The sequence below is a fragment of the Carcharodon carcharias genome, assembly GCF_017639515.1.
Source record: "Carcharodon carcharias isolate sCarCar2 chromosome 37 unlocalized genomic scaffold, sCarCar2.pri SUPER_37_unloc_10, whole genome shotgun sequence".
Taxonomy (NCBI): domain Eukaryota; kingdom Metazoa; phylum Chordata; class Chondrichthyes; order Lamniformes; family Lamnidae; genus Carcharodon; species Carcharodon carcharias.
Window position 1 is genome coordinate 135532 of NW_024470759.1, and position 24190 is coordinate 159721.

Sequence of the window (24190 nt, forward strand, 5' to 3'; positions counted from 1 at the left end):
ATCAATCCCCAAACTAATCCCACTGTCCCACTCTCTCCCCATAGCCCTGTATCAATCCTCAAACTAATCCCATTGTCCCGCTCCCTCCCCATAGCCCTATATCAATCCCCAAACTAAACCCACTGTCCCACTCACTCCCCAAAGCCCTGTATCAATCCCAAACTAATCCCACTGTCCCGCTCCCTCCCCATAGCCCTGTATCAATCCCCAACCCAATCCCACTGTCCCACTCCCTCCCCATAGCCCTGTATCAATCCCCAAACTAATCCAACTGTCCCACTCTCTCCCCATAGCCCTGTGTCAATCCCAAACTAATCCCACTGCCCCACTCTCTCCCCCAGCCCTGTATCAATCCGAAACTAATCCCACTGTCCTGCTCCCTCCCCATAGCCCAGCATCAATCCCAAACTAATCCCACTGTCCTGCTCCCTCCCCATAGCCCTGTATCAATCCCCAACCCAATCCCACTGTCCCACTCCCTCCCCATAGCCCTGTATCGATCCCAAACTAATCCCACTGCCCCACTCTCTCCCCATAGTTCTGTATCGATCCCAAACTAATCCCACTGTCCCGCTCTCTCCCCATAGCTCTGTATCAATCCCAAACTAATCCCACTGTCCCGCTCCCTCCCCATAGCCCAGTATCAATCCCCAAACTAATCCCACTGTCCCACTCTCTCCCCATAGCCCAGTATCAATCCCCAAACTAATCCCACTGTCCCACTCTCTCCCCATAGCCCTGTATCAATCCTCAAACTAATCCCACTGCCCCACTCTCTCGCCATAGCCCTGTATCAATCCCCAAACTAATCCCACTGTCCCACTCTCTCCCCATAGCCCTGTAGCAATCCCCAAACTAATCCCACTGCCCCACTCTCTCCCCATAGCCCTGTATCGATCCCAAACTAATCCCACTGCCCCACTCTCTCCCCATAGCTCTGTATCAATCCCAAACTAATCCCACTGCCCCACTCTCTCCCCATAGCCCAGTATCAATCCCCAAACTAATCCCACTGTCCCACTCTCTCCCCATAGCCCTGTCTCAATCCTCAAACTAATCCCATTGTCCCACTCTCTCCCCATAGCCCTGTATCAATCACAAACTAATCCCACTGCCCCGCTCTCTCCCCATAGCCCAGTATCAATCCCCAAACTAATCCCACTGTCCCACTCTCTCCCCATAGCCCTGTATCAATCACAAACTAATCCCACTGTCCCACTCCCTCCCCATAGCTCTGTATCAATCCCAAACTAATCCCACTGCCCCGCTCCCTCCCCATAGCCCTGTATCAATCCCCAAACTAATCCCACTGTCCCACTCCCTCCCCATAGCCCTGTAGCAATCCCCAAACTAATCCCACTGTCCCACTCTCTCCCATAGCCCTGTATCAATCCCCAAACTAATCCCACTGTCCCACTCTCTCCCCATAGCTCTGTATCAATCCCAAACTAATCCCACTGTCCCGCTCCCTCCCCATAGCCCTGTATCAATCCCCAAACTAATCCCACTGCCCCGCTCTCTCCTCATAGCCCTGTATCAATCCCCAAACTAATCCTACTGTCCCACTCCCTCCCCATAGCCCTGTAGCAATCCCCAAACTAATCCCACTGTCCCACTCTCTCCCATAGCCCTGTATCAATCCCCAAACTAATCCCACTGTCCCACTCCCTCCCCATAGCCTTGTATCAATCCCCAAACTAATCCCACTGTGCCACTCTCTCCCCATAGCTCTGTATCAATCCCAAACTAATCCCACTGTCCCACTCTCTCCCCATAGCCCTGTATCAATCCCAAACTAATCCCACAGTCCCGCTCCCTCCCCATAGCCCTGTATCAATCCCAAACTAATCCCATTGTCCCACTCTCTCTCCATAACCCTGTATCAATCCCCAATTAATCCCACTGTCCTACTCTCTCCCCATAGCCCTGTATTAATCCCAAACTAATCCCACTGTCCCACTCTCTCCCCATAGCCCTGTATCAATCCCCAAACTAATCCCACTGTCCCGCTCCCTCCCCATAGCCCTGTATCAATCGCAAACTAAACCCACTGTCCCGCTTCCTCCCCATTGCCCTGTATCAATCCCAAACTAATCCCACTGTCCCACTCTCTCCCCATAGCCCTGTATCAATTCCCAAACTAATCCCACTGTCCCGCTCCCTCCCCATAGCCCTGTATCAATCCCCAAACTAATCCCACTGTCCCACTCACTCCCCATAGCCCTGTATCAATCCCCAAACTAATCCCACTGTCCCACTCCCTCCCCATAGCCCTGTATCAATCCCAAACTAATCCCACTGCCCCACTCTCTCCCCATAGCCCTGTATCAATCCCAAACTCATCCCACTGTCCCGTTCTCTCCCCATAGCCCTGTATCAATCACAAACTAATCCCACTGCCCCACGCTCTCCCCATAGCCCTGTATCAATCCCAAACTAATCCCACTGCCCCACTCTCTCCCCATAGCCCTGTATCAATCCCCAAACTAATCCCATTGTCCCACTCTCTCCCCATAGCCCTGTATCGATCCCAAACTAATCCCACTGTCCCGCTCTCTCCCCATAGCTCTGTATCAATCCCAAACTAATCCCACTGTCCCGCTCCCTCCCCATAGCCCAGTATCAATCCCCAAACTAATCCCACTGTCCCACTCTCTCCCCATAGCTCTGTATCAATCCCAAACTAATCCCACTGTCCCGCTCCCTCCCCATAGCCCAGTATCAATCCCCAAACTAATCCCACTGTCCCACTCTCTCCCCATAGCCCTGTATCAATCCTCAAACTAATCCCATTGTCCCACTCTCTCCCCATAGCCCTGTATCAATCCCCAAACTAATCCCATTGTCCCACTCTCTCCCCATAGCCCTGTATCAATCCCAAACTAATCCCACTGCCCCACTCTCTCCCCATAGCCTTGTATCAATCCCCAAACTAATCCCACTGCCCCGCTCTCTCCCCATAGCCCTGTATCAATCCCCAAACTAATCACACTGTCCCACTCTCTCCCCATAGCCCTGTATCAATCCGAAACTAATCCCACTGTCCCACTCCCTCCCCATAGCCCTGTATCAATCCCCAAACTAATCCCACTGCCCCGCTCTCTCCTCATAGCCCTGTATCAATCCCCAAACTAATCCTACTGTCCCACTCCCTCCCCATAGCCCTGTAGCAATCCCCAAACTAATCCCACTGTCCCACTCTCTCCCATAGCCCTGTATCAATCCCCAAACTAATCCCACTGTCCCACTCCCTCCCCATAGCCCTGTATCAATCCCAAACTAATCCCACTGTCCCGCTCCCTCCCCATAGCCCTGTATCAATCCCAAACTAATCCCATTGTCCCAATCTTTCCCCATAACCCTGTATCAATCTCCAATTAATCCCACTGTCCTACTCTCTCCCCATAGCCCTGTATCAATCCCAAACTAATCCCACTGCCCCACTCTCTCCCCATAGCCCTGTATCAATCCCAAACTAATCCCACTGCCCCACTCTCTCCCCATAGCCCTGTATCAATCCCAAACTAATCCCACTGTCCTGCTCCCTCCCCATAGCCCTGTATCAATCCCAAACTAATCCCACTGCCCCACTCTCTCCCCATAGCCCTGTATCAATCCCCAAACTAATCCCACTGTCCCACTCTCTCCCCATAGCCCTGTATCAATCCCAAACTAATCCCACTGTCCCACTCTCTCCCCATAGCCCTGTATCGATCCCAAACTAATCCAACTGCCCCACTCTCTCCCCATAGCCCTGTATCGATCCCAAACTAATCCCACAGTCCCGCTCTCTCCCCATAGCCCTGTATCAATCCCCAAACTAATCCCACTGTCCCACTCTCTCCCCATAGCCCTGTATCAATCCGAAACTAATCCCACTGTCCCACTCTCTCCCCATAGCCCTGTATCAATCACAAACTAATCCCACAGTCCCGCTCTCTCCCCATAGCCCTGTATCAATCCCCAAACTAATCCCACTGTCCCACTCTCTCCCCATAGCCCTGTATCAATCCGAAACTAATCCCACTGTCCCACTCCCTCCCCATAGCCCTGTATCAATCCCCAAACTAATCTCACTGCCCCACTCTCTCCCCATAGCTCTGTATCAATCCCAAACTAATCCCACTGTCCCGCTCCCTCCCTATAGCCCAGTATCAATCCCCAAACTAATCCCACTGTCCCACTCCCTCCCCATAGCCCTGTATCAATCCTCAAACTAATCCCATTGTCCCGCTCCCTCCCCATAGCCCTGTATCAATCCCAAACTAATCCCACTGTCCCACTCCCTCCCTATAGCCCAGTATCAATCCCCAAACTAATCCCACTGTCCCACTCCCTCCCCATAGCCCTGTATCAATCCTCAAACTAATCCCATTGTCCCGCTCCCTCCCCATAGCCCTGTATCAATCCCAAACTAATCCCACTGTCCCACTCTCTCCCCCTAGCCCTGTATCAATCCCAAACTAATCCCACTGTCCTGCTCCCTCCCCATAGCCCAGCATCAATCCCAAACTAATCCCACTGTCCTGCTCCCTCCCCATAGCCCTGTATCAATCCCCAACCCAATCCCACTGTCCCGCTCTCTCCCCATAGCCCTGTATCGATCCCAAACTAATCCCACTGTCCCACTCTCTCCCCATAGCCCTGTATCAATCCTAAACTAATCCCACTGTCCCGCTCTCTCCCCATAGCCCTGTATCAATCCCAAACTAATCCCACTGCCCCGCTCCCTCCCTATAGCCCAGTATCGATCCCCAAACTAATCCCACTGTCCCACTCTCTCCCCATAGCCCTGTATCAATCCCCAAACTAATCCCACTGCCCCACTCTCTCCCCATAGCCCTGTATCAATCCCCAAACTAATCACACTGTCCCACTCTCTCCCCATAGCCCTGTATCAATCCCCAAACTAATCCCACTGTCCTGCTCCCTCCCCATAGCCCTGTATCAATCCCCAAACTAATCCCACTGTCCTGCTCCCTCCCCATAGCCCTGTATCAATCCCAAACTAATCCCACTGTCCCGCTCCCTCCCCATAGCCCTGTATCAATCCCAAACTAATCCCACTGTCCCGCTCCCTCCCCATAGCCCTGTATCAATCCCCAAACTAATCCCACTGTCCCACTCACTCCCCATAGCCCTGTATCAATCCCCAAACTAATGCCACTGTCCCACTCTCTCCCCATAGCCCTGTATCAATCCCCAAACTAATCCCACTGTCCCACTCTCTCCCCATAGCCCTGTATCAATCCCCAAACTAATCCCACCGCCCCACTCTCTCCCCATAGCCCTGTATCAATCCCAAACTACTCCCACTGTCCCACTCTCTCCCCATAGCCCTGTATCAATCCCAAACTAATCCCACTGTCCCACTCTCTCTCCATAGCCCTGTATCAATCACCAAACTAATCCCACTGCCCCGCTCTCTCCTCATAGCCCTGTATCAATCCCCAAACTAATCCCACTGTCCCACTCCCTCCCCATAGCCCTGTATCAATCCCCAAACTAATCCCACTGCCCCGCTCTCTCCTCATAGCCCTGTATCAATCCCCAAACTAATCCTACTGTCCCACTCCCTCCCCATAGCCCTGTATCAATCCCAAACTAATCCCACTGTCCCACTCTCTCCCCATAGCCCTGTATCAATCCCAAACTAATCCCATTGTCCCACTCTCTCCCCATAACCCTGTATCAATCCCCAATTAATCCCACTGTCCTACTCTCTCCCCATAGCCCTGTATTAATCCCAAACTAATCCCACTGTCCCACTCTCTCCCCATAGCCCTGTATCAATCCCCAAACTAATCCCACTGTCCCGCTCCCTCCCCATAGCCCTATATCAATCGCAAACTAAACCCACTGTCCCACTCTCTCCCCATAGCCCTGTATCAATCCCCAAACTAAACCCATTGTCCCGCTTCCTCCCCATTGCCCTGTATCAATCCCAAACTAATCACACTGTCCCGCTCCCTCCCCATAGCAATGTATCAATCCCCAAACTAATCCCACTGTCCCACTCTCTCCCCATAGCCCTGTATCAATCCCCAAACTAAACCCACTGTCCTGCTTCCTCCCCATTGCCCTGTATCAATCCCAAACTAATCCCACTGTCCCACTCTCTCCCCATAGCCCTGTATCAATTCCCAAACTAATCCCACTGTCCCGCTCCCTCCCCATAGCCCTGTATCAATCCCCAAACTAATCCCACTGTCCCACTCCCTCCCCATAGCCCTGTATCAATCCGAAACTAATCCCACTGCCCCACTCTCTCCCCATAGCCCTGTATCAATCCCCAAACTAATCCCACTGCCCCACTCTCTCCCCATAGCCCTGTAGCAATCCCCAAACTAATCCCACTGCCCCACTCTCTCCCCATAGCTCTGTATCAATCCCAAACTAATCCCACTGTCCCGCTCCCTCCCCATAGCCCAGTATCAATCCCCAAACTAATCCCACTGTCCCACTCTCTCCCCATAGCTCTGTATCAATCCCAAACTAATCCCATTGTCCCACTCTCTCCCCATAGCCCTGTATCAATCCTCAAACTAATCCCATTGTCCCACTCTCTCCCCATAGCCCTGTATCAATCCCCAAACTAATCCCACTGCCCCGCTCTCTCCCCATAGCCCTGTATCAATCCCCAAACTAATCACACTGTCCCACTCTCTCCCCATAGCCCTGTATCAATCCCAAACTAATCCCACTGCCCAACTCTCTCCCCATAGCCTTGTATCAATCCCCAAACTAATCCCACTGCCCCGCTCTCTCCCCATAGCCCTGTATCAATCCTCAAACTAAACCCACTGCCCCGCTCCCTCCCCATAGCCCTGTATCAATCCCCAAACTAAACCCACTGTCCCACTCCCTCCCCATAGCCTTGTATCAATCCCCAAACTAAACCCACTGTCCCACTCTCTCCCCATAGCCTTGTATCAATCACAAACTAATCCCACTGTCCCACTCTCTCCCCATAGCCCTGTATCAATCCCCAAACTAATCCCACTGCCCCGGCTCTCCCCATAGCCCTGTATCAATCCCAAACTAATCCCACTGTCCCACTCTCTCCCCATAGCCCTGTATCAATCCCAAACTAATCCCACTGTCCCACTCTCTCTCCATAGCCCTGTATCAATCACCAAACTAATCCCACTGCCCCGCTCTCTCCTCATAGCCCTGTATCAATCCCCAAACTAATCCCACTGTCCCACTCCCTCCCCATAGCCCTGTATCAATCCCCAAACTAATCCCACTGCCCCACTCTCTCCTCATAGCCCTGTATCAATCCCCAAACTAATCCTACTGTCCCACTCCCTCCCCATAGCCCTGTAGCAATCCCCAAACTAATCCCACTGTCCCACTCTCTCCCATAGCCCTGTATCAATCCCAAACTAATCCCACTGTCCCGCTCCCTCCCCATAGCCCTGTATCAATCCCAAACTAATCCCATTGTCCCACTCTCTCCCCATAACCCTGTATCAATCCCCAATTAATCCCACTGTCCTACTCTCTCCCCATAGCCCTGTATTAATCCCAAACTAATCCCACTGTCCCACTCTCTCCCCATAGCCCTGTATCAATCCCCAAACTAATCCCACTGTCCCGCTCCCTCCCCATAGCCCTGTATCAATCCCAAACTAATCCCACTGCCCCCCTCTCTCCCCATTGCCCTGTATCAATCGCAAACTAAACCCACTGTCCCGCTTCCTCCCCATTGCCCTGTATCAATCCCAAACTAATCCCACTGTCCCACTCTCTCCCCATAGCCCTGTATCAATCCCCAAACTAATCCCACTGTCCCACTCCCTCCCCATAGCCCTGTATCAATCCCCAAACTAATCCCACTGTCCCACTCCCTCCCCATAGCCCTGTATCAATCCCCAAACTAATCCCACTGTCCCACTCTCTCCCCATAGCCCTGTATCAATCCCAAACTTATCCCACTGCCCCGCTCTCTCCCTATAGCCCTGTATCAATCCCAAACTAATCCCACTCTCCCGCTCTCTCCCCATAGCCCTGTATCAATCCCAAACTAATCCCACTGCCCCACTCTCTCCCCATAGCCCTGTATCAATCCCAAACTAATCCCACTGTCCCGCTCCCTCCCCATAGCCCAGTATCAATCCCCAAACTAATCCCACTGTCCCACTCTCTCCCCATAGCTCTGTATCAATCCCAAACTAATCCCACTGTCCCGCTCCCTCCCCATAGCCCAGTATCAATCCCCAAACTAATCCCACTGTCCCACTCTCTCCCCATAGCCCTGTATCAATCCCAAACTAATCCCACTGTCCCGCTCCCTCCCCATAGCCCTGTATCAATCCTCAAACTAATCCCATTGTCCCACTCTCTCCCCATAGCCCTGTATCAATCCCCAAACTAATCCCACTGTCCTGCTCCCTCCCCATAGCCCTGTATCAATCCCAAACTAATCCCACTGTCCCACTCTCTCCCCATAGCCCTGTATCAATCCCCAAACTAATCCCACTGCCCCGCTCTCTCCCCATAGCCCTGTATCAATCCCAAACTAATCCCACTGCCCCGCTCTCTCCCCATAGCCCTGTATCAATCCCCAAACTAATCCCACTGCACCGCTCTCTCCCCATAGCCCTGTATCAATCCCCAAACTAATCCCACTGTCCTGCTCCCTCCCCATAGCCCTGTATCAATCCCAAACTAATCCCACTGTCCCGCTCCCTCCCCATAGCCCTGTATCAATCCCCAAACTAATCCCACTGTCCCACTCACTCCCCATAGCCCTGTATCAATCCCCAAACTAATGCCACTGTCCCACTCTCTCCCCATAGCCCTGTATCAATCCCCAAACTAATCCCACTGTCCCACTCTCTCTCCATAGCCTTGTATCAATCCCCAAACTAATCCCACCGCCCCACTCTCTCCCCATAGCCCTGTATCAATCCCAAACTAATCCCACTGCCCCACTCTCTCCCCATAGCCTTGTATCATTCCCCAAACTAATCCCACTGCCCCGCTCTCTCCCCACAGCCCTGTATCAATCCCCAAACTAATCCCACTGTCCCGCTCCCTCCCCATTGCCCTGTATCAATCCCCAAACTAATCACACTGTCCCACTCTCTCCCCATAGCCCTGTATCAATCCCAAACTAATCCCACTGCCCCACTCTCTCCCCATAGCCTTGTATCAATCCCCAAACTAATCCCACTGTCCCACTCTCTCCCCATAGCCCTGTATCAATCCCAAACTAATCCCACTGCCCCACTCTCTCCCCATAGCCTTGTATCAATCCCCAAACTAATCCCACTGCCCCGCTCTCTCCCCATAGCCCTGTATCAATCCTCAAACTAAACCCACTGCCCCGCTCCCTCCCCATAGCCCTGTATCAATCCCCAAACTAATCCCACTGTCCCACTCCCTCCCCATAGCCTTGTATCAATCCCCAAACTAAACCCACTGTCCCACTCTCTTCCCATAGACCTGTATCAATCCCCAAACTAATCCCACTGCCCCGCTCTCTCCCCATAGCCCTGTATCAATCATAAACTAATCCCACTGTCCCACTCTCTCCCCATAGCCCTGTATCAATCACAAACTAATCCCACTGTCCCACTCTCTCCCCATAGCCCTGTATCAATCACAAACTAATCCCACTGCCCCACTCTCTCCCCATAGCCCTGTATCAATCCCCAAACTAATCCCACTGTCCCAGTCTCTCCCCATAGCCCTGTATCAATCCCCAAACTAATCCCACTGCCCCGCTCTCTCCCATAGCCCTGTATCAATCCTCAAACTAATCCCACTTTCCCACTCTCTCCCCATAGCCTTGTATCAATCACAAACTAATCCCACTGCCCTACTCTCTCCCCATAGCCCTGTATCAATCCCCAAACTAATCCCACTTCCCCGCTCTCTCCCATAGCCCTGTATCAATCCTCAAACTAATCCCACTGTCCCACTCTCTCCCCATAGCCTTGTATCAATCCCAAACTAATCCCACTGTCCCGCTCCCTCCCCATAGCCCTCTATCAATCCCCAAACTAATCCCACTGCCCCGCTCTCTCCCCATAGCCCTGTATCAATCCCCAAACTAATCCCACTGTCCCGCTCCCTCCCCATAGCCCTGTATCAATCCCAAGCTAATCCCACTGTCCCGCTCTCTCCCCATAGTCCTGTATCAATCCCCAAACTAAACCCACTGCCCCGGCTCTCCCCATAGCCCTGTATCAATCCCCAAACTAAACCCACTGCCCCGGCTCTCCCCATAGCCCTGTATCAATCCCAAACTAATCCCACTGCCCCGCTCTCTCCCCATAGCCCTGTATCAATCCCAAACTAATCTCACTGTCCCGCTCCCTCCCCATAGCCCTGTATCAATCCCCAAACTAATCCCACTGCCCCACTCTCTCCCCATAGCCCTGTATCAATCCCAAACTAATCCCACTGTCCCACTCTCTCCCCATAGCCTTGTATCAATCCCCAAACTAAACCCACTGTCCCACTCTCTCCCCATAGCCCTGTATCAATCCCCAAACTAAACCCACTGCCCCAGCTCTCCCCATAGCCCTGTATCAATCCCCAAACTAAACCCACTGCCCCGGCTCTCCCCATAGCCCTGTATCAATCCCAAACTAATCCCACTGTCCCGCTCTCTCCCCATAGCCCTCTATCAATCCCAAACTAATCCCACTGTCCTGCTCCCTCCCCATAGCCCTGTATCAATCCCAAACTAATCCCACTGCCCCACTCTCTCCCCATAGCCCTGTATCAATCCCAAACTAATCCCACTGTCCCGCTCCCTCCCCATAGCCCTGTATCAATCCCCAAACTAATCCCACTGTCCCACTCACTCCCCATAGCCCTGTATCAATCCCCAAACTAATGCCACTGTCCCACTCTCTCCCCATAGCCCTGTATCAATCCCCAAACTAATCCCACTGTCCCACTCTCTCTCCATAGCCTTGTATCAATCCCCAAACTAATCCCACCGCCCCACTCTCTCCCCATAGCCCTGTATCAATCCCAAACTAATCCCACTGCCCCACTCTCTCCCCATAGCCTTGTATCATTCCCCAAACTAATCCCACTGCCCCGCTCTCTCCCCACAGCCCTGTATCAATCCCCAAACTAATCACACTGTCCCACTCTCTCCCCATAGCCCTGTATCAATCCCAAACTAATCCCACTGCCCCACTCTCTCCCCATAGCCTTGTATCAATCCCCAAACTAATCCCACTGCCCCGCTCTCTCCCCATAGCCCTGTATCAATCCTCAAACTAAACCCACTGCCCCGCTCCCTCCCCATAGCCCTGTATCAATCCCCAAACTAATCCCACTGTCCCACTCCCTCCCCATAGCCTTTTATCAATCCCCAAACTAAACCCACTGTCCCACTCTCTTCCCATAGCCTTGTATCAATCATAAACTAATCCCACTGTCCCACTCTCTCCCCATAGCCCTGTATCAATCACAAACTAATCCCACTGTCCCACTCTCTCCCCATAGCCCTGTATCAATCCCCAAACTAATCCCACTGTCCCAGTCTCTCCCCATAGCCCTGTATCAATCCCCAAACTAATCCCACTGCCCCGCTCTCTCCCATAGCCCTGTATCAATCCTCAAACTAATCCCACTTTCCCACTCTCTCCCCATAGCCTTGTATCAATCACAAACTAATCCCACTGCCCTACTCTCTCCCCATAGCCCTGTATCAATCCCCAAACTAATCCCACTTCCCCGCTCTCTCCCATAGCCCTGTATCAATCCTCAAACTAATCCCACTGTCCCACTCTCTCCCCATAGCCTTGTATCAATCCCAAACTAATCCCACTGTCCCGCTCCCTCCCCATAGCCCTGTATCAATCCCCAAACTAATCCCACTGCCCCGCTCTCTCCCCATAGCCCTGTATCAATCCCAAGCTAATCCCACTGTCCCGCTCTCTCCCCATAGTCCTGTATCAATCCCCAAACTAAACCCACTGCCCCAGCTCTCCCCATAGCCCAGTATCAATCCCAAACTAATCCCACTGCCCCGCTCTCTCCCCATAGCCCAGTATCAATCCCAAACTAATCTCACTGTCCCGCTCCCTCCCCATAGCCCTGTATCAATCCCAAACTAAACCCACTGTCCCACTCTCTCCCCATAGCCCTGTATCAATCCCAAACTAAACCCACTGCCCCAGCTCTCCCCATAGCCCTGTATCAATCCCCAAACTAAACCCACTGCCCCGGCTCTCCCCATAGCCCTGTTTCAATCCCAAACTAATCCCACTGTCCCGCTCTCTCCCCATAGCCCTCTATCAATCCCAAACTAATCTCACTGTCCCGCTCCCTCCCCATAGCCCTGTATCAATCCCCAAACTAAACCCACTGCCCCGGCTCTCCCCATAGCCCTGTATCAATCCCCAAACTATACCCACTGCCCCGCTCTCTCCCCATAGCCCTGTATCAATCCCCAAACTAAACCCACTGTCCCACTCTCTCCTCATAGCCCTGTATCAATCCCAAACTAATCTCACTGTCCCGCTCCCTCCCCATAGCCCTGTATCAATCCCCAAACTAAACCCACTGTCCTGCTCCCTCCCCATAGCCCTGTATCAATCCCCAAACTAATCCCACTGCCCCACTCTCTCCCCATAGCCCTGTATCAATCCCCAAACTAATCTCACTGTCCCACTCTCTCCCCATAGCCCTGTATCAATCCCCAAACTAATCACACTGTCCCACTCTCTCCCCATAGCCCTGTATCAATCCCAAACTAATCTCACTGTCCCACTCTCTCCCCATAGCCCTGTATCAATCCCCAAACTAATCACACTGTCCCACTCTCTCCCCATAGCCCTGTATCAATCCCCAAACTAATCCCACTGCCCCGGCTCTCTCCCCATAGCCGTGTATCAATCCCAAACTAATCCCACTGCCCCGGCTCTCCCCGCTGCCCCCCTTCCTTCTCCCTGTGTAAAACCCTCTGCCCCGCTCTCCCTCTGTGGTTTGATGTTGAACGTGCTGAGCTCTGATCTCCCCAGCCAGTGACCCACCTTGTCCCATTTGCCGGCGATTTCCTGGGCGTTCAGGTTAGTGTAGGGGTTGATCCCAGACAGTTTGATCCCGTAGGTCTGGGCGATTTTGGTGATCTCGTTCTGGATTCCGAGGATGGCCATTCTCTCCTTGTCGGCCTCTGGCAGCGTGGCTTTGAACTGCTCGTGGGCTGTGATCAGACTCTGCCGGAAGGAAGCACAGCAGAGAGTCATACAGGGCAGGAGGAAGGCACTCAGGCTATCCCCTCTGTGCTAGCCCCTCAGAAGAGCAGTCAGATGGTATAGTCCCACCCAGTAACCAATGCCCTGCAATCAAAATGGCCACCCCCGTCTGACCAGTTGGCGCTGTGTAACCGCGCAAACCCACCAACGGGCCCACGGCCACCACGCTCGGTCCGGGAAAGTGCCCAGTCTACCCCGGAAAGGCAAAGTATCTCAAACCTTTGAGCAGCAGGTGAAGCAGGCCTTTTCATGCTGGTGCTACACACTCTGGAAACACGAGTGCTCTTCTCCAACAACAGGATGCTGCCGTCAAGCCGAAAAGATGTTCTGCCTACCGCACAACTGGCTCACGGGGTACACGAATTTCTGTGCGATGCCAGGTACGTAGGTCACACGCTCCAGCGACTGGGGGGGAGGGGGGTGGGGGGGGTCATATCAAGCACCACGTCTCTTCAGCTGCTCACAACAGGCAGAGTACCAATCGCACCCAAACAGCCCGTTTTTACAAAACTCTGGACATCATGTCTAACGTCGGACGTGATTCCACGATTGGACAGCACTTGCTGAATAATCTCAAGTGTGCTAATAATTGCACTAACAACCAATTTAAGATTATCAGTTGGGCTTGCAATGTAGCTCACTTACACGTGCTAGAAGCTACAGGTTTTCACACAAAGGGCCCTGTCCTCTGTAGGCAAAAGGAACATGTCCAGGCATTGTGTCCTTTTTTGAATTAAAAGGGTGGGGGGCAATAGTTCTCTGATACATTCTCCATGGCAACACCTCGACCAATCAGAGCCAACTTGCCAGCTAATCAGCACCCTTTTCTCTTGCAGTATAAATTGTTGTTCCCTTTGAAATTTGGTATTCTTGCATCTGTCCTGATGAGTGCAAGACAAAAAGCTTCGACAGCATGTTTCTTTTATTCAGAAATACATAGACAATATTGGAGCTGTCGTTGGGAAAATGTTCGAAGCTATTATTAAAGAAGTTATAGCAGGGCGCCTGGATAAACTCAAGGTCATCAGGCAGAATCAACATGGCTTTGTGAAAGGGAAATTATGTTTGACCAACTTATAGGAGTCCTTTGAGGAAGTTATACGTGCTGTGGATAAAGGGGAACCGGTGGATGTGCTGTACTTAGATTTCTAGAAGGCATTTGACAAAGTGCCACATCAAAGGTTATTGCAGAAAATAAAAGCTCGTGGTGTAGGGGGTAACATATAGGGGGTAACATGGATAGAAGCTAACAGGAAGCAGAGAGTAGGCATAAATGGGTCTCTTTCTAGTTGGCAGGATGTGACGAGTGCTGTGCCACGGTGATCAGTGCTGGGGCCTCAACTGTTTACAATTTATACAAATGACGGGTGAAGGGATGGATGGGATGGTGGCTAAATTTGCTGACAACATAAAAATAGGTAGGAAAGTAAGTTGTGAAGAGGACATAAAGAGGCTACAAAGTGACATAGAGAACAGTAAGTCAGTGGGCAAATATCTGGCAAATGGATTACAATGTAGGAAAATGTGACATTGTCCATTTTGGCAGGAAGAATAAAAAAGAAGCATATTATCTAAATGGTGAGAGATTGAGGAGCTCTGAGATTCAGAGGGATCTGGGTGTCCTAGTGCATGAATAACAAAAGGTTAGTATACAGGTACAGCAGGTAATTAGGAAAGTTAATAGAATGTTATCGTCTATTGTGAGGGGGAATTGAATACAAAAGTAGGGAGGTTACACTTCAGTTGTACAGGACACTGGTGAGACCACATCTGGAGTATTGTGTACAGTATTGGTCTCCTTATTTAAGGAAGAATGTAAATGTGTCAGAAGCAGCTCAGAGAAGGTTTATTAAACTAATACCAGGAATGGGTGGGCTGTCTTAGGAGCAAAGGGTGGACAGGTTAGGCTTGTATACACTGGAGTTTAGAAGAGTAAAAGGCGACTTGATTGAAACATACAAGACCTTGAGGGGTCTTGACAGGGTGGATGTGGAGAGGAAGTTTCCTCTTGTGGAAGAATCTTGAACTAGGGGTCACTGTTTAAAAATAAGGGGTCGCTTATTTAAAACAGAGATGAGGAGAAATGTTTTCTCTCAGAGGGTCGTGAGTCTCTGGAACTCTCTCCCTGAAAATGTGGAGGAAGCAGAGTGTTTGAATATATTTGAGGCAGAGGTGGATAGATTCTTGGTAAGCAAGGGGGTGATAGGTTATTGGCCGTAGGTGGGATGCAGATTTCAGGTCACTATCAGATCAGCCATGACCTTATTAAATGGTGGAGCAGGCTCAAGGGGCTGAATGGCCTACCCTTCCTTCTAATTCTTATGTGCAAATTTTGTTCGTAAAGACATCACAGAGAGCAAACAAATTGATTTTGGGGAGGAAGGGATTGGATTATAACATTTTGGGATAGACTATCAGGGTAATGATAGTTAGAGTGGTAACAGACTCCCCAAAGCCTGTCCACCATCTACAAGGCACGAGTCAGGAGTGGGATGGAATACTCTCCACTTGCCTGGATGAGTGCAGCTCCCACAACACTCAAGAAGCTGGACACTGTCCAGGACAAAGCAGCCCCGCTTGATTGGCACCACATCCACAAACATTCACTCCCTCCACCACCGACGCACAGTAGCAGCGGTGAGTGTACCATCTACAAGATGCACTGCAGCAACTCACCAAGGCTCCTTAGACAGCACTTTCCACCACAGTCTCAGGCAGTGCACTCCAGACCCTAAGCACTCGCTGCGTGAAAAACTTTCTCCTCATGTCACATTGGCTTCTTTTGGCAATCGTCTTCAATCTGTCCCTTCTGGTTCTCGGTCCTTCCACCAGTGGGACCAGTTTCTCCCCATCGGCTCTGTCCAGACCCCTCATGATCTTGAACACCCCCATTAAATCTCCTCTTGGCCATCACTTCTCCGGGGAAAACAGTCCTAATCTACCCACGTCTCTGAAGTTCCTCATCCCTGGAACCAGTCTCGTGAATCCTTCCCATGGTCTCTCCAATGCTTTCACATCTTTCCTAAAGTGTGGCACCCATAACTGGACACAGTACTCCAGCTGAGGGCAAATTAGTGTTTTATACAGTCTCAACATAACCTCCGTGCGCTTGCACTCTGTACCCCTATTAATATAGCCACAACTTCATAAACAACAACAAATGCCAGCTATCTCTTTAAGGAGATAGATTGCAGAGAGTTCCACTGCAACATGAGGGATGATCCATAGGGAGTGAATGATCCAACACATACCCACCCATGGAGAAGGCGAGCAGAGTTCACAGAAAGCCAGGTCAAAAGGGTGTACATTGAGAATGTTTTTTGAACACCGGGGAGAGAGAGAGAAATAGAGAGATGCACAAAGGGAATTCCAAAGCTGAGAATATATCTTAGAAACAGAGATAGGGGGGGTTGTAGGGGCTGGAGGAGGTTACAGAGATAGAGAGAGTTGGAGGGGCTGGAAGAAGCTACAGAGAGAGGAAGGGGTGTAGGGGCTGGAGGAGGTTACAGAGAGAGGAAGGGGTGTAGGGGCTGGAGGAGGTTACAGAGAAAGGAAGGGGTGTCGGAGCTGGAGGAGGTTACAGAGATAGGGAGGGTTGTAGGGGCTGGAGGAGGTTACAGAGATAGGAAGGGTTGTAGGGTCTGGAGGAGGTTACAGAGATAGGGATGGTTGTAGGGGCTGGAGGAGGTTACAGGGATGGGGAGTATCGCAGGGGCTGGAGGAGGTTACAGAGATAGGGATGGGGTGACGGGGCTGGAGGAGGTCACAGAGATAGGGCGGGTTGTAAGGGCTGGAGGAGGTTACAGAGATAGGGAGGGTTGTAGGGGCTGGAGGAGGTTACAGAGATAGCGAGGGTTGTAGGGGCTGGAGGAGGTTACAGAGATAGGAAGGGTTGTAGGGTCTGGAGGAGGTTACAGAGATAGGGATGGTTGTAGGGGCTGGAGGAGGTTACAGGGATGGGGAGTATCGCAGGGGCTGGAGGAGGTTACAGAGATAGGGAGGGGTGTCAGGGCTGGAGGAGGTTACAGAGATAGGGAGGGTTGTAGGGGCTCGAGGAGGTAACAGAGATAGGGATGGGGTGACGGGGCTGGAGGAGGTTACAGAGATAGGGAGGGTCGTAGGGGCTGGAGGAGGTTACAGAGATAGGGAGGGTTGTAGGGGCTGGAGAAGGTTAAAAAGATAGGGAGGGTTGTAGGGGCTGGAGGAGGTTACAGAGATAGGAAGGGTTGTAGGGTCTGGAGGAGGTTACAGAGATAGGGACGGTTGTAGGGGCTGGAGGAGGTTACAGGGATGGGGAGTATCGCAGGGGCTGGAGGAAGTTACAGAGATAGGGAGGGTTGTAGGGTTTGGAGGAAGTTACAGAGATAGGGAGGGTTGTAGGGGCTGGAGGAGGTTACAGAGATATGGAGGGTTGTAGTGGCTGGAGGAGGTTACAGAGATGGGGAGGGTTGTAGGGGCTGGAAAACGTTACAGAGATAGGGAGGATTGTAGGGGCTGGATGAGGTTACAGAGATAGGGAGGGTTGTAGGGGCTGGAGGAGGTTACAGAGATAGGGAGGGGTGTAGGGGCTGGAGGAGGTTACAGAGATAGGGAGGGGTGTAGGGGCTGGAGGAGGTTACAGAGATAGGGAGGGGTGTAGGGGCTGGAGGAGGTTACAGAGATAGGGAGGGATGTAGGGGCTGGAGGAGGTTACAGAGATAGGGAGGGTTGTAGGGGCTGGAGGAGGTTACAGAGATAGGGAGGGGTGTAGGGGCTGGAGGAGGTTACAGAGATAGGGAGGGGTGTAGGGGCTGGAGGAGGTTACAGAGATAGGGAGGGTTGTAGTGACTGGAGGAGGTTACAGAGATAGGGAGGGTTGTAGGGGCTGGAAGAGGTTACAGAGATAGGGAGGGGTGTAGGGGCTGCAGGAGATTACATAGATAGGGAGGGGTGTAGGGGCTGGAGGAGATTACGGTGATAGGGAGGGGTTGTAGGGGCTGGAGGAGGTTACAGAGATAGGAATGGGTGTTGGGGCTGGAGGAGGTTACAGAGATAGGAAGGGGTGTCAGGGCTGGAGGAGGTTACAGAGATAGGGAGGGTTGTAGGGGCTGGAAGTGGTTACAGAGATAGGGAGTGTTGTAGGGGCTGGAAGAGGTTACAGAGATAAGGAGGGTTGTAGTGGCTGGAGGAGGTTACAGAGATGGGGAGGGTTGTAGGGGCGGGAAGACGTTACGGAGATAGGGAGGGTTGTAGGAGCTGGTGGAGGTTACATAGATAGGGAGGGTTGTAGGGGCTGGAAGAGGTTACAGAGATAGGGAGGGTTGTAGGGGCTGGAGGTGGTTACAGAGAAAGGGAGGGGTGTCGGGGCTGGAGGAGGTTACAGAGATAGGAAGGGGTGTCAGGGCTGGAGGAGGTTACAGAGATAGGGAGGGTTGTAGGGGCTGGAAGTGGTTACAGAGATAGGGAGTGTTGTAGGGGCTGGAAGAGGTTACAGAGATAGGGAGGGTTGTAGGGGCTGGAGGAGGTTACAGAGATAGGAAGGGGTGTCGGGGCTGGAGGAGGTTACAGACATAGGGTTGTAGGGCCTGGAGGAGGTAACAGAGATAGGGAGGGTTGTAGGGGCTGGAGGAGTATACAGAGATAGGAAGGGTTGTAGGGTCTGGAGGAGGTTACAGAGATAGGGATGGTTGTAGGGGCTGGAGGAGGTTACAGGGATGGGGAGTATCGCAGGGGCTGGAGGAGGTTACAGAGATAGGGATGGGGTGACGGGGCTGGAGGAGGTCACAGAGATAGGGCGGGTTGTAGGGGCTGGAGGAGGTTACAGAGATAGGGAGGGTTGTAGGGGCTGGAGGAGGTTACAGAGATAGGGAGGGTTGTAGGGGCTGGAGGAGGTTACAGAGATAGGGAGGGTTGTAGGGGCTGGAGGAGGTTACAGAGATAGGAAGGGTTGTAGGGTCTGGAGGAGGTTACAGAGATAGGGATGGTTGTAGGGGCTGGAGGAGGTTACAGGGATGGGGAGTATCGCAGGGGCTGGAGGAGGTTACAGAGATAGGGAGGGGTGTCAGGGCTGGAGGAGGTTACAGAGATAGGGAGGGTTGTAGGGGCTCGAGGAGGTAACAGAGATAGGGATGGGGTGACGGGGCTGGAGGAGGTTACAGAGATAGGGAGGGTTGTAGGGGCTGGAGGAGGTTACAGAGATTGGGAGGGTTGTAGGGGCTGGAGGAGGTTACAAAGATAGGGAGGGTTGTAGGGGCTGGAGGAGGTTACAGAGATAGGAAGGGTTGTAGGGTCTGGAGGAGGTTACAGAGATAGGGAGGGTTGTAGGGGCTGGAGGAGGTTACAGGGATGGGGAGTATCGCAGGGGCTGGAAGAGGTTACAGAAATAGGGAGGGTTGTAGGGTTTGGAGGAAGTTACAGAGATAGGGAGGGTTGTAGGGGCTGGAGGAGGTTACAGAGATAAGGAGGGTTGTAGTGGCTGGAGGAGGTTACATAGATAGGGAGGGTTGTAGGGGCTGGAAGACGTTACAGAGATAGGGAGGGTTGTAGGGGCTGGAAGAGGTTACAGAGATAGGGAGTGTTGTAGGGGCTGGAAGAGGTTACAGAGATAGGGTGGGTTGTAGGGGCTGGAGGAGGTTACAGAGATAGGGAGGGTTGTAGGGGTTGAAGGAGGTTACAGAGATGGGGAGGGTCGTAGGGGCTGGAAGAGGTTACAGAGATAGGGAGGGTTGTAGGGGCTGGAGGGGGTTACAGAGATAGGGAGGGTTGTAGGGGCTGGAGGAGGTTACAGAGATAGGGAGTGTTGTAGGGGCTGGAAGAGGTTACAGAGATAGGGTGGGTTGTAGGGGCCGGAGGAGGTTACAGAGATAGGGAGGGTTGTAGGGGTTGAAGGAGGTTACAGAGATGGGGAGGGTCGTAGGGGCTGGAAGAGGTTACAGAGATAGGGAGGGTTGTAGGGGCTGGAGGGGGTTACAGAGATAGGGAGGGTTGTAGGGGCTGGAAGAGGTTACAGAGATAGGGAGGGTTGTAGGAGCTGGTGGAGGTTACATAGATGGGGAGGGTTGTAGGGGCTGGAAGAGGTTACAGAGATAGGGAGGGTTGTAGGGGCTGGAAGAGGTTACAGAGATAGGGAGGGTTGTAGGGGCTGGAGGAGGTTACAGAGATAGGAAGGGGTGTCGGGGCTGGAGGAGGTTACAGACATAGGGTTGTAGGGCCTGGAGGAGGTAACAGAGATAGGGAGGGTTGTAGGGGCTGGAGGAGTTTACAGAGATAGGAAGGGTTGTAGGGTCTGGAGGAGGTTACAGAGATAGGGATGGTTGTAGGGGCTGGAGGAGGTTACAGGGATGGGGAGTATCGCAGGGGCTGGAGGAGGTTACAGAGATAGGGATGGGGTGACGGGGCTGGAGGAGGTCACAGAGATAGGGCGGGTTGTAGGGGCTGGAGGAGGTTACAGAGATAGGGAGGGTTGTAGGGGCTGGAGGAGGTTACAGAGATAGGGAGGGTTGTAGGGGCTGGAGGAGGTTGCAGAGATAGGAAGGGTTGTAGGGTCTGGAGGAGGTTACAGAGATAGGGATGGTTGTAGGGGCTGGAGGAGTTTACAGGGATGGGGAGTATCGCAGGGGCTGGAGGAGGTTACAGAGATAGGGATGGGGTGACGGGGCTGGAGGAGGTCACAGAGATAGGGCGGGTTGTAGGGGCTGGAGGAGGTTACAGAGATAGGGAGGGTTGTAGGGGCTGGAGGAGGTTACAGAGATAGGGAGGGTTGTAGGGGCTGGAGGAGGTTGCAGAGATAGGAAGGGTTGTAGGGTCTGGAGGAGGTTACAGAGATAGGGATGGTTGTAGGGGCTGGAGGAGGTTACAGGGATGGGGAGTATCGCAGGGGCTGGAGGAGGTTACAGAGATAGGGAGGGGTGTCAGGGCTGGAGGAGGTTACAGAGATAGGGAGGGTTGTAGGGGCTCGAGGAGGTAACAGAGATAGGGATGGGGTGACGGGGCTGGAGGAGGTTACAGAGATAGGGAGGGTTGTAGGGGCTGGAGGAGGTTACAGAGATTGGGAGGGTTGTAGGGGCTGAAGGAGGTTACAAAGATAGGGAGGGTTGTAGGGGCTGGAGGAGGTTACAGAGATAGGAAGGGTTGTAGGGTCTGGAGGAGGTTACAGAGATAGGGACGGTTGTAGGGGCTGGAGGAGGTTACAGGGATGGGGAGTATCGCAGGGGCTGGAAGAGGTTACAGACTTAGGGAGGGTTGTAGGGTTTGGAGGAAGTTACAGAGATAGGGAGGGTTGTAGGGGCTGGAGGAGGTTACAGAGATAAGGAGGGTTGTAGTGGCTGGAGGAGGTTACATAGATAGGGAGGGTTGTAGGGGCTGGAAGACGTTACAGAGATAGGGAGGGTTGTAGGGGCTGGAAGAGGTTACAGAGATAGGGAGTGTTGTAGGGGCTGGAAGAGGTTACAGAGATAGGGTGGGTTGTAGGGGCTGGAGGAGGTTACAGAGATAGGGAGGGTTGTAGGGGTTGAAGGAGGTTACAGAGATGGGGAGGGTCGTAGGGGCTGGAAGAGGTTACAGAGATAGGGAGGGTTGTAGGGGCTGGAGGGGGTTACAGAGATAGGGAGGGTTGTAGGGGCTGGAGGAGGATACAGAGATAGGGAGTGTTGTAGGGGCTGGAAGAGGTTACAGAGATAGGGTGGGTTGTAGGGGCTGGAGGAGGTTACAGAAATAGGGAGGGTTGTAGGGGTTGAAGGAGGTTACAGAGATGGGGAGGGTCGTAGGGGCTGGAAGAGGTTACAGAGATAGGGAGGGTTGTTGGGGCTGGAGGGGGTTACAGAGATAGGGAGGTTTGTAGGGGCTGGAGGAGGTTACAGAGATAGGGAGGGATGTAGGAGCTGGAGGAGGTTACAGAGATAGGGAGGGGTGTAGGGGCTGGAGGAGGTTACAGAGATAGGGAGGGTTATAGGGGCTGGAAGAGGTTACAGAGATAGGGAGGGGTGTCGGGGCTGGAGGAGATTACATAGATAGGGAGGGGTGTAGGGGCTGGAGGAGATTACGGTGATAGGGAGGGGTTGTAGGGGCTGGAGGAGGTTACAGAGATAGGAATGGGTGTTGGGGCTGGAGGAGGTTACAGAGATAGGAAGGGGTGTCAGGGCTGGAGGAGGTTACAGAGATAGGGAGGGTTGTAGGGGCTGGAAGTGGTTACAGAGATAGGGAGTGTTGTAGGGGCTGGAAGAGGTTACAGAGATAGGGAGGGTTGTAGGGGCTGGAAGAGGTTACAGAGATAGGGAGGGTTGTAGGGGCTGGAAGAGGTTACAGAGATAGGGAGGGTTGTAGGGGCTGGAGGAGGTTACAGAGATAGGAAGGGGTGTCGGGGCTGGAGGAGGTTACAGACATAGGGTTGTAGGGCCTGGAGGAGGTAACAGAGATAGGGAGGGTTGTAGGGGCTGGAGGAGTTTACAGAGATAGGAAGGGTTGTAGGGTCTGGAGGAGGTTACAGAGATAGGGATGGTTGTAGGGGCTGGAGGAGGTTACAGGGATGGGGAGTATCGCAGGGGCTGGAGGAGGTTACAGAGATAGGGATGGGGTGACGGGGCTGGAGGAGGTCACAGAGATAGGGCGGGTTGTAGGGGCTGGAGGAGGTTACAGAGATAGGGAGGGTTTTAGGGGCTGGAGGAGGTTACAGAGATAGGGAGGGTTGTAGGGGCTGGAGGAGGTTGCAGAGATAGGAAGGGTTGTAGGGTCTGGAGGAGGTTACAGAGATAGGGATGGTTGTAGGGGCTGGAGGAGGTTACAGGGATGGGGAGTATCGCAGGGGCTGGAGGAGGTTACAGAGATAGGGATGGGGTGACGGGGCTGGAGGAGGTCACAGAGATAGGGCGGGTTGTAGGGGCTGGAGGAGGTTACAGAGATAGGGAGGGTTGTAGGGGCTGGAGGAGGTTACAGAGATAGGGAGGGTTGTAGGGGCTGGAGGAGGTTGCAGAGATAGGAAGGGTTGTAGGGTCTGGAGGAGGTTACAGAGATAGGGATGGTTGTAGGGGCTGGAGGAGGTTACAGGGATGGGGAGTATCGCAGGGGCTGGAGGAGGTTACAGAGATAGGGAGGGGTGTCAGGGCTGGAGGAGGTTACAGAGATAGGGAGGGTTGTAGGGGCTCGAGGAGGTAACAGAGATAGGGATGGGGTGACGGGGCTGGAGGAGGTTACAGAGATAGGGAGGGTTGTAGGGGCTGGAGGAGGTTACAGAGATTGGGAGGGTTGTAGGGGCTGGAGGAGGTTACAAAGATAGGGAGGGTTGTAGGGGCTGGAGGAGGTTACAGAGATAGGAAGGGTTGTAGGGTCTGGAGGAGGTTACAGAGATAGGGACGGTTGTAGGGGCTGGAGGAGGTTACAGGGATGGGGAGTATCGCAGGGGCTGGAAGAGGTTACAGAAATAGGGAGGGTTGTAGGGTTTGGAGGAAGTTACAGAGATAGGGAGGGTTGTAGGGGCTGGAGGAGGTTACAGAGATAAGGAGGGTTGTAGTGGCTGGAGGAGGTTACATAGATAGGGAGGGTTGTAGGGGCTGGAAGACGTTACAGAGATAGGGAGGGTTGTAGGGGCTGGAAGAGGTTACAGAGATAGGGAGTGTTGTAGGGGCTGGAAGAGGTTACAGAGATAGGGTGGGTTGTAGGGGCTGGAGGAGGTTACAGAGATAGGGAGGGTTGTAGGGGTTGAAGGAGGTTACAGAGATGGGGAGGGTCGTAGGGGCTGGAAGAGGTTACAGAGATAGGGAGGGTTGTAGGGGCTGGAGGGGGTTACAGAGATAGGGAGGGTTGTAGGGGCTGGAGGAGGATACAGAGATAGGGAGTGTTGTAGGGGCTGGAAGAGGTTACAGAGATAGGGTGGGTTGTAGGGGCTGGAGGAGGTTACAGAAATAGGGAGGGTTGTAGGGGTTGAAGGAGGTTACAGAGATGGGGAGGGTCGTAGGGGCTGGAAGAGGTTACAGAGATAGGGAGGG

General features: G+C 52.8%; 1 protein-coding gene across 1 annotated transcript in view; it reads right to left on the minus strand.

Moving 5' to 3' along the window:
- LOC121274666 (alpha-actinin-2) overlaps positions 1–24190 on the minus strand; it is a 179480-nt gene that overhangs the window by 71545 nt on the left and 83745 nt on the right. The window contains exon 15 of the mRNA XM_041181958.1: positions 13011–13193. Coding sequence (XP_041037892.1) covers positions 13011–13193 — 183 coding nt within the window. The remainder of the gene's footprint in view (positions 1–13010; positions 13194–24190) is intronic.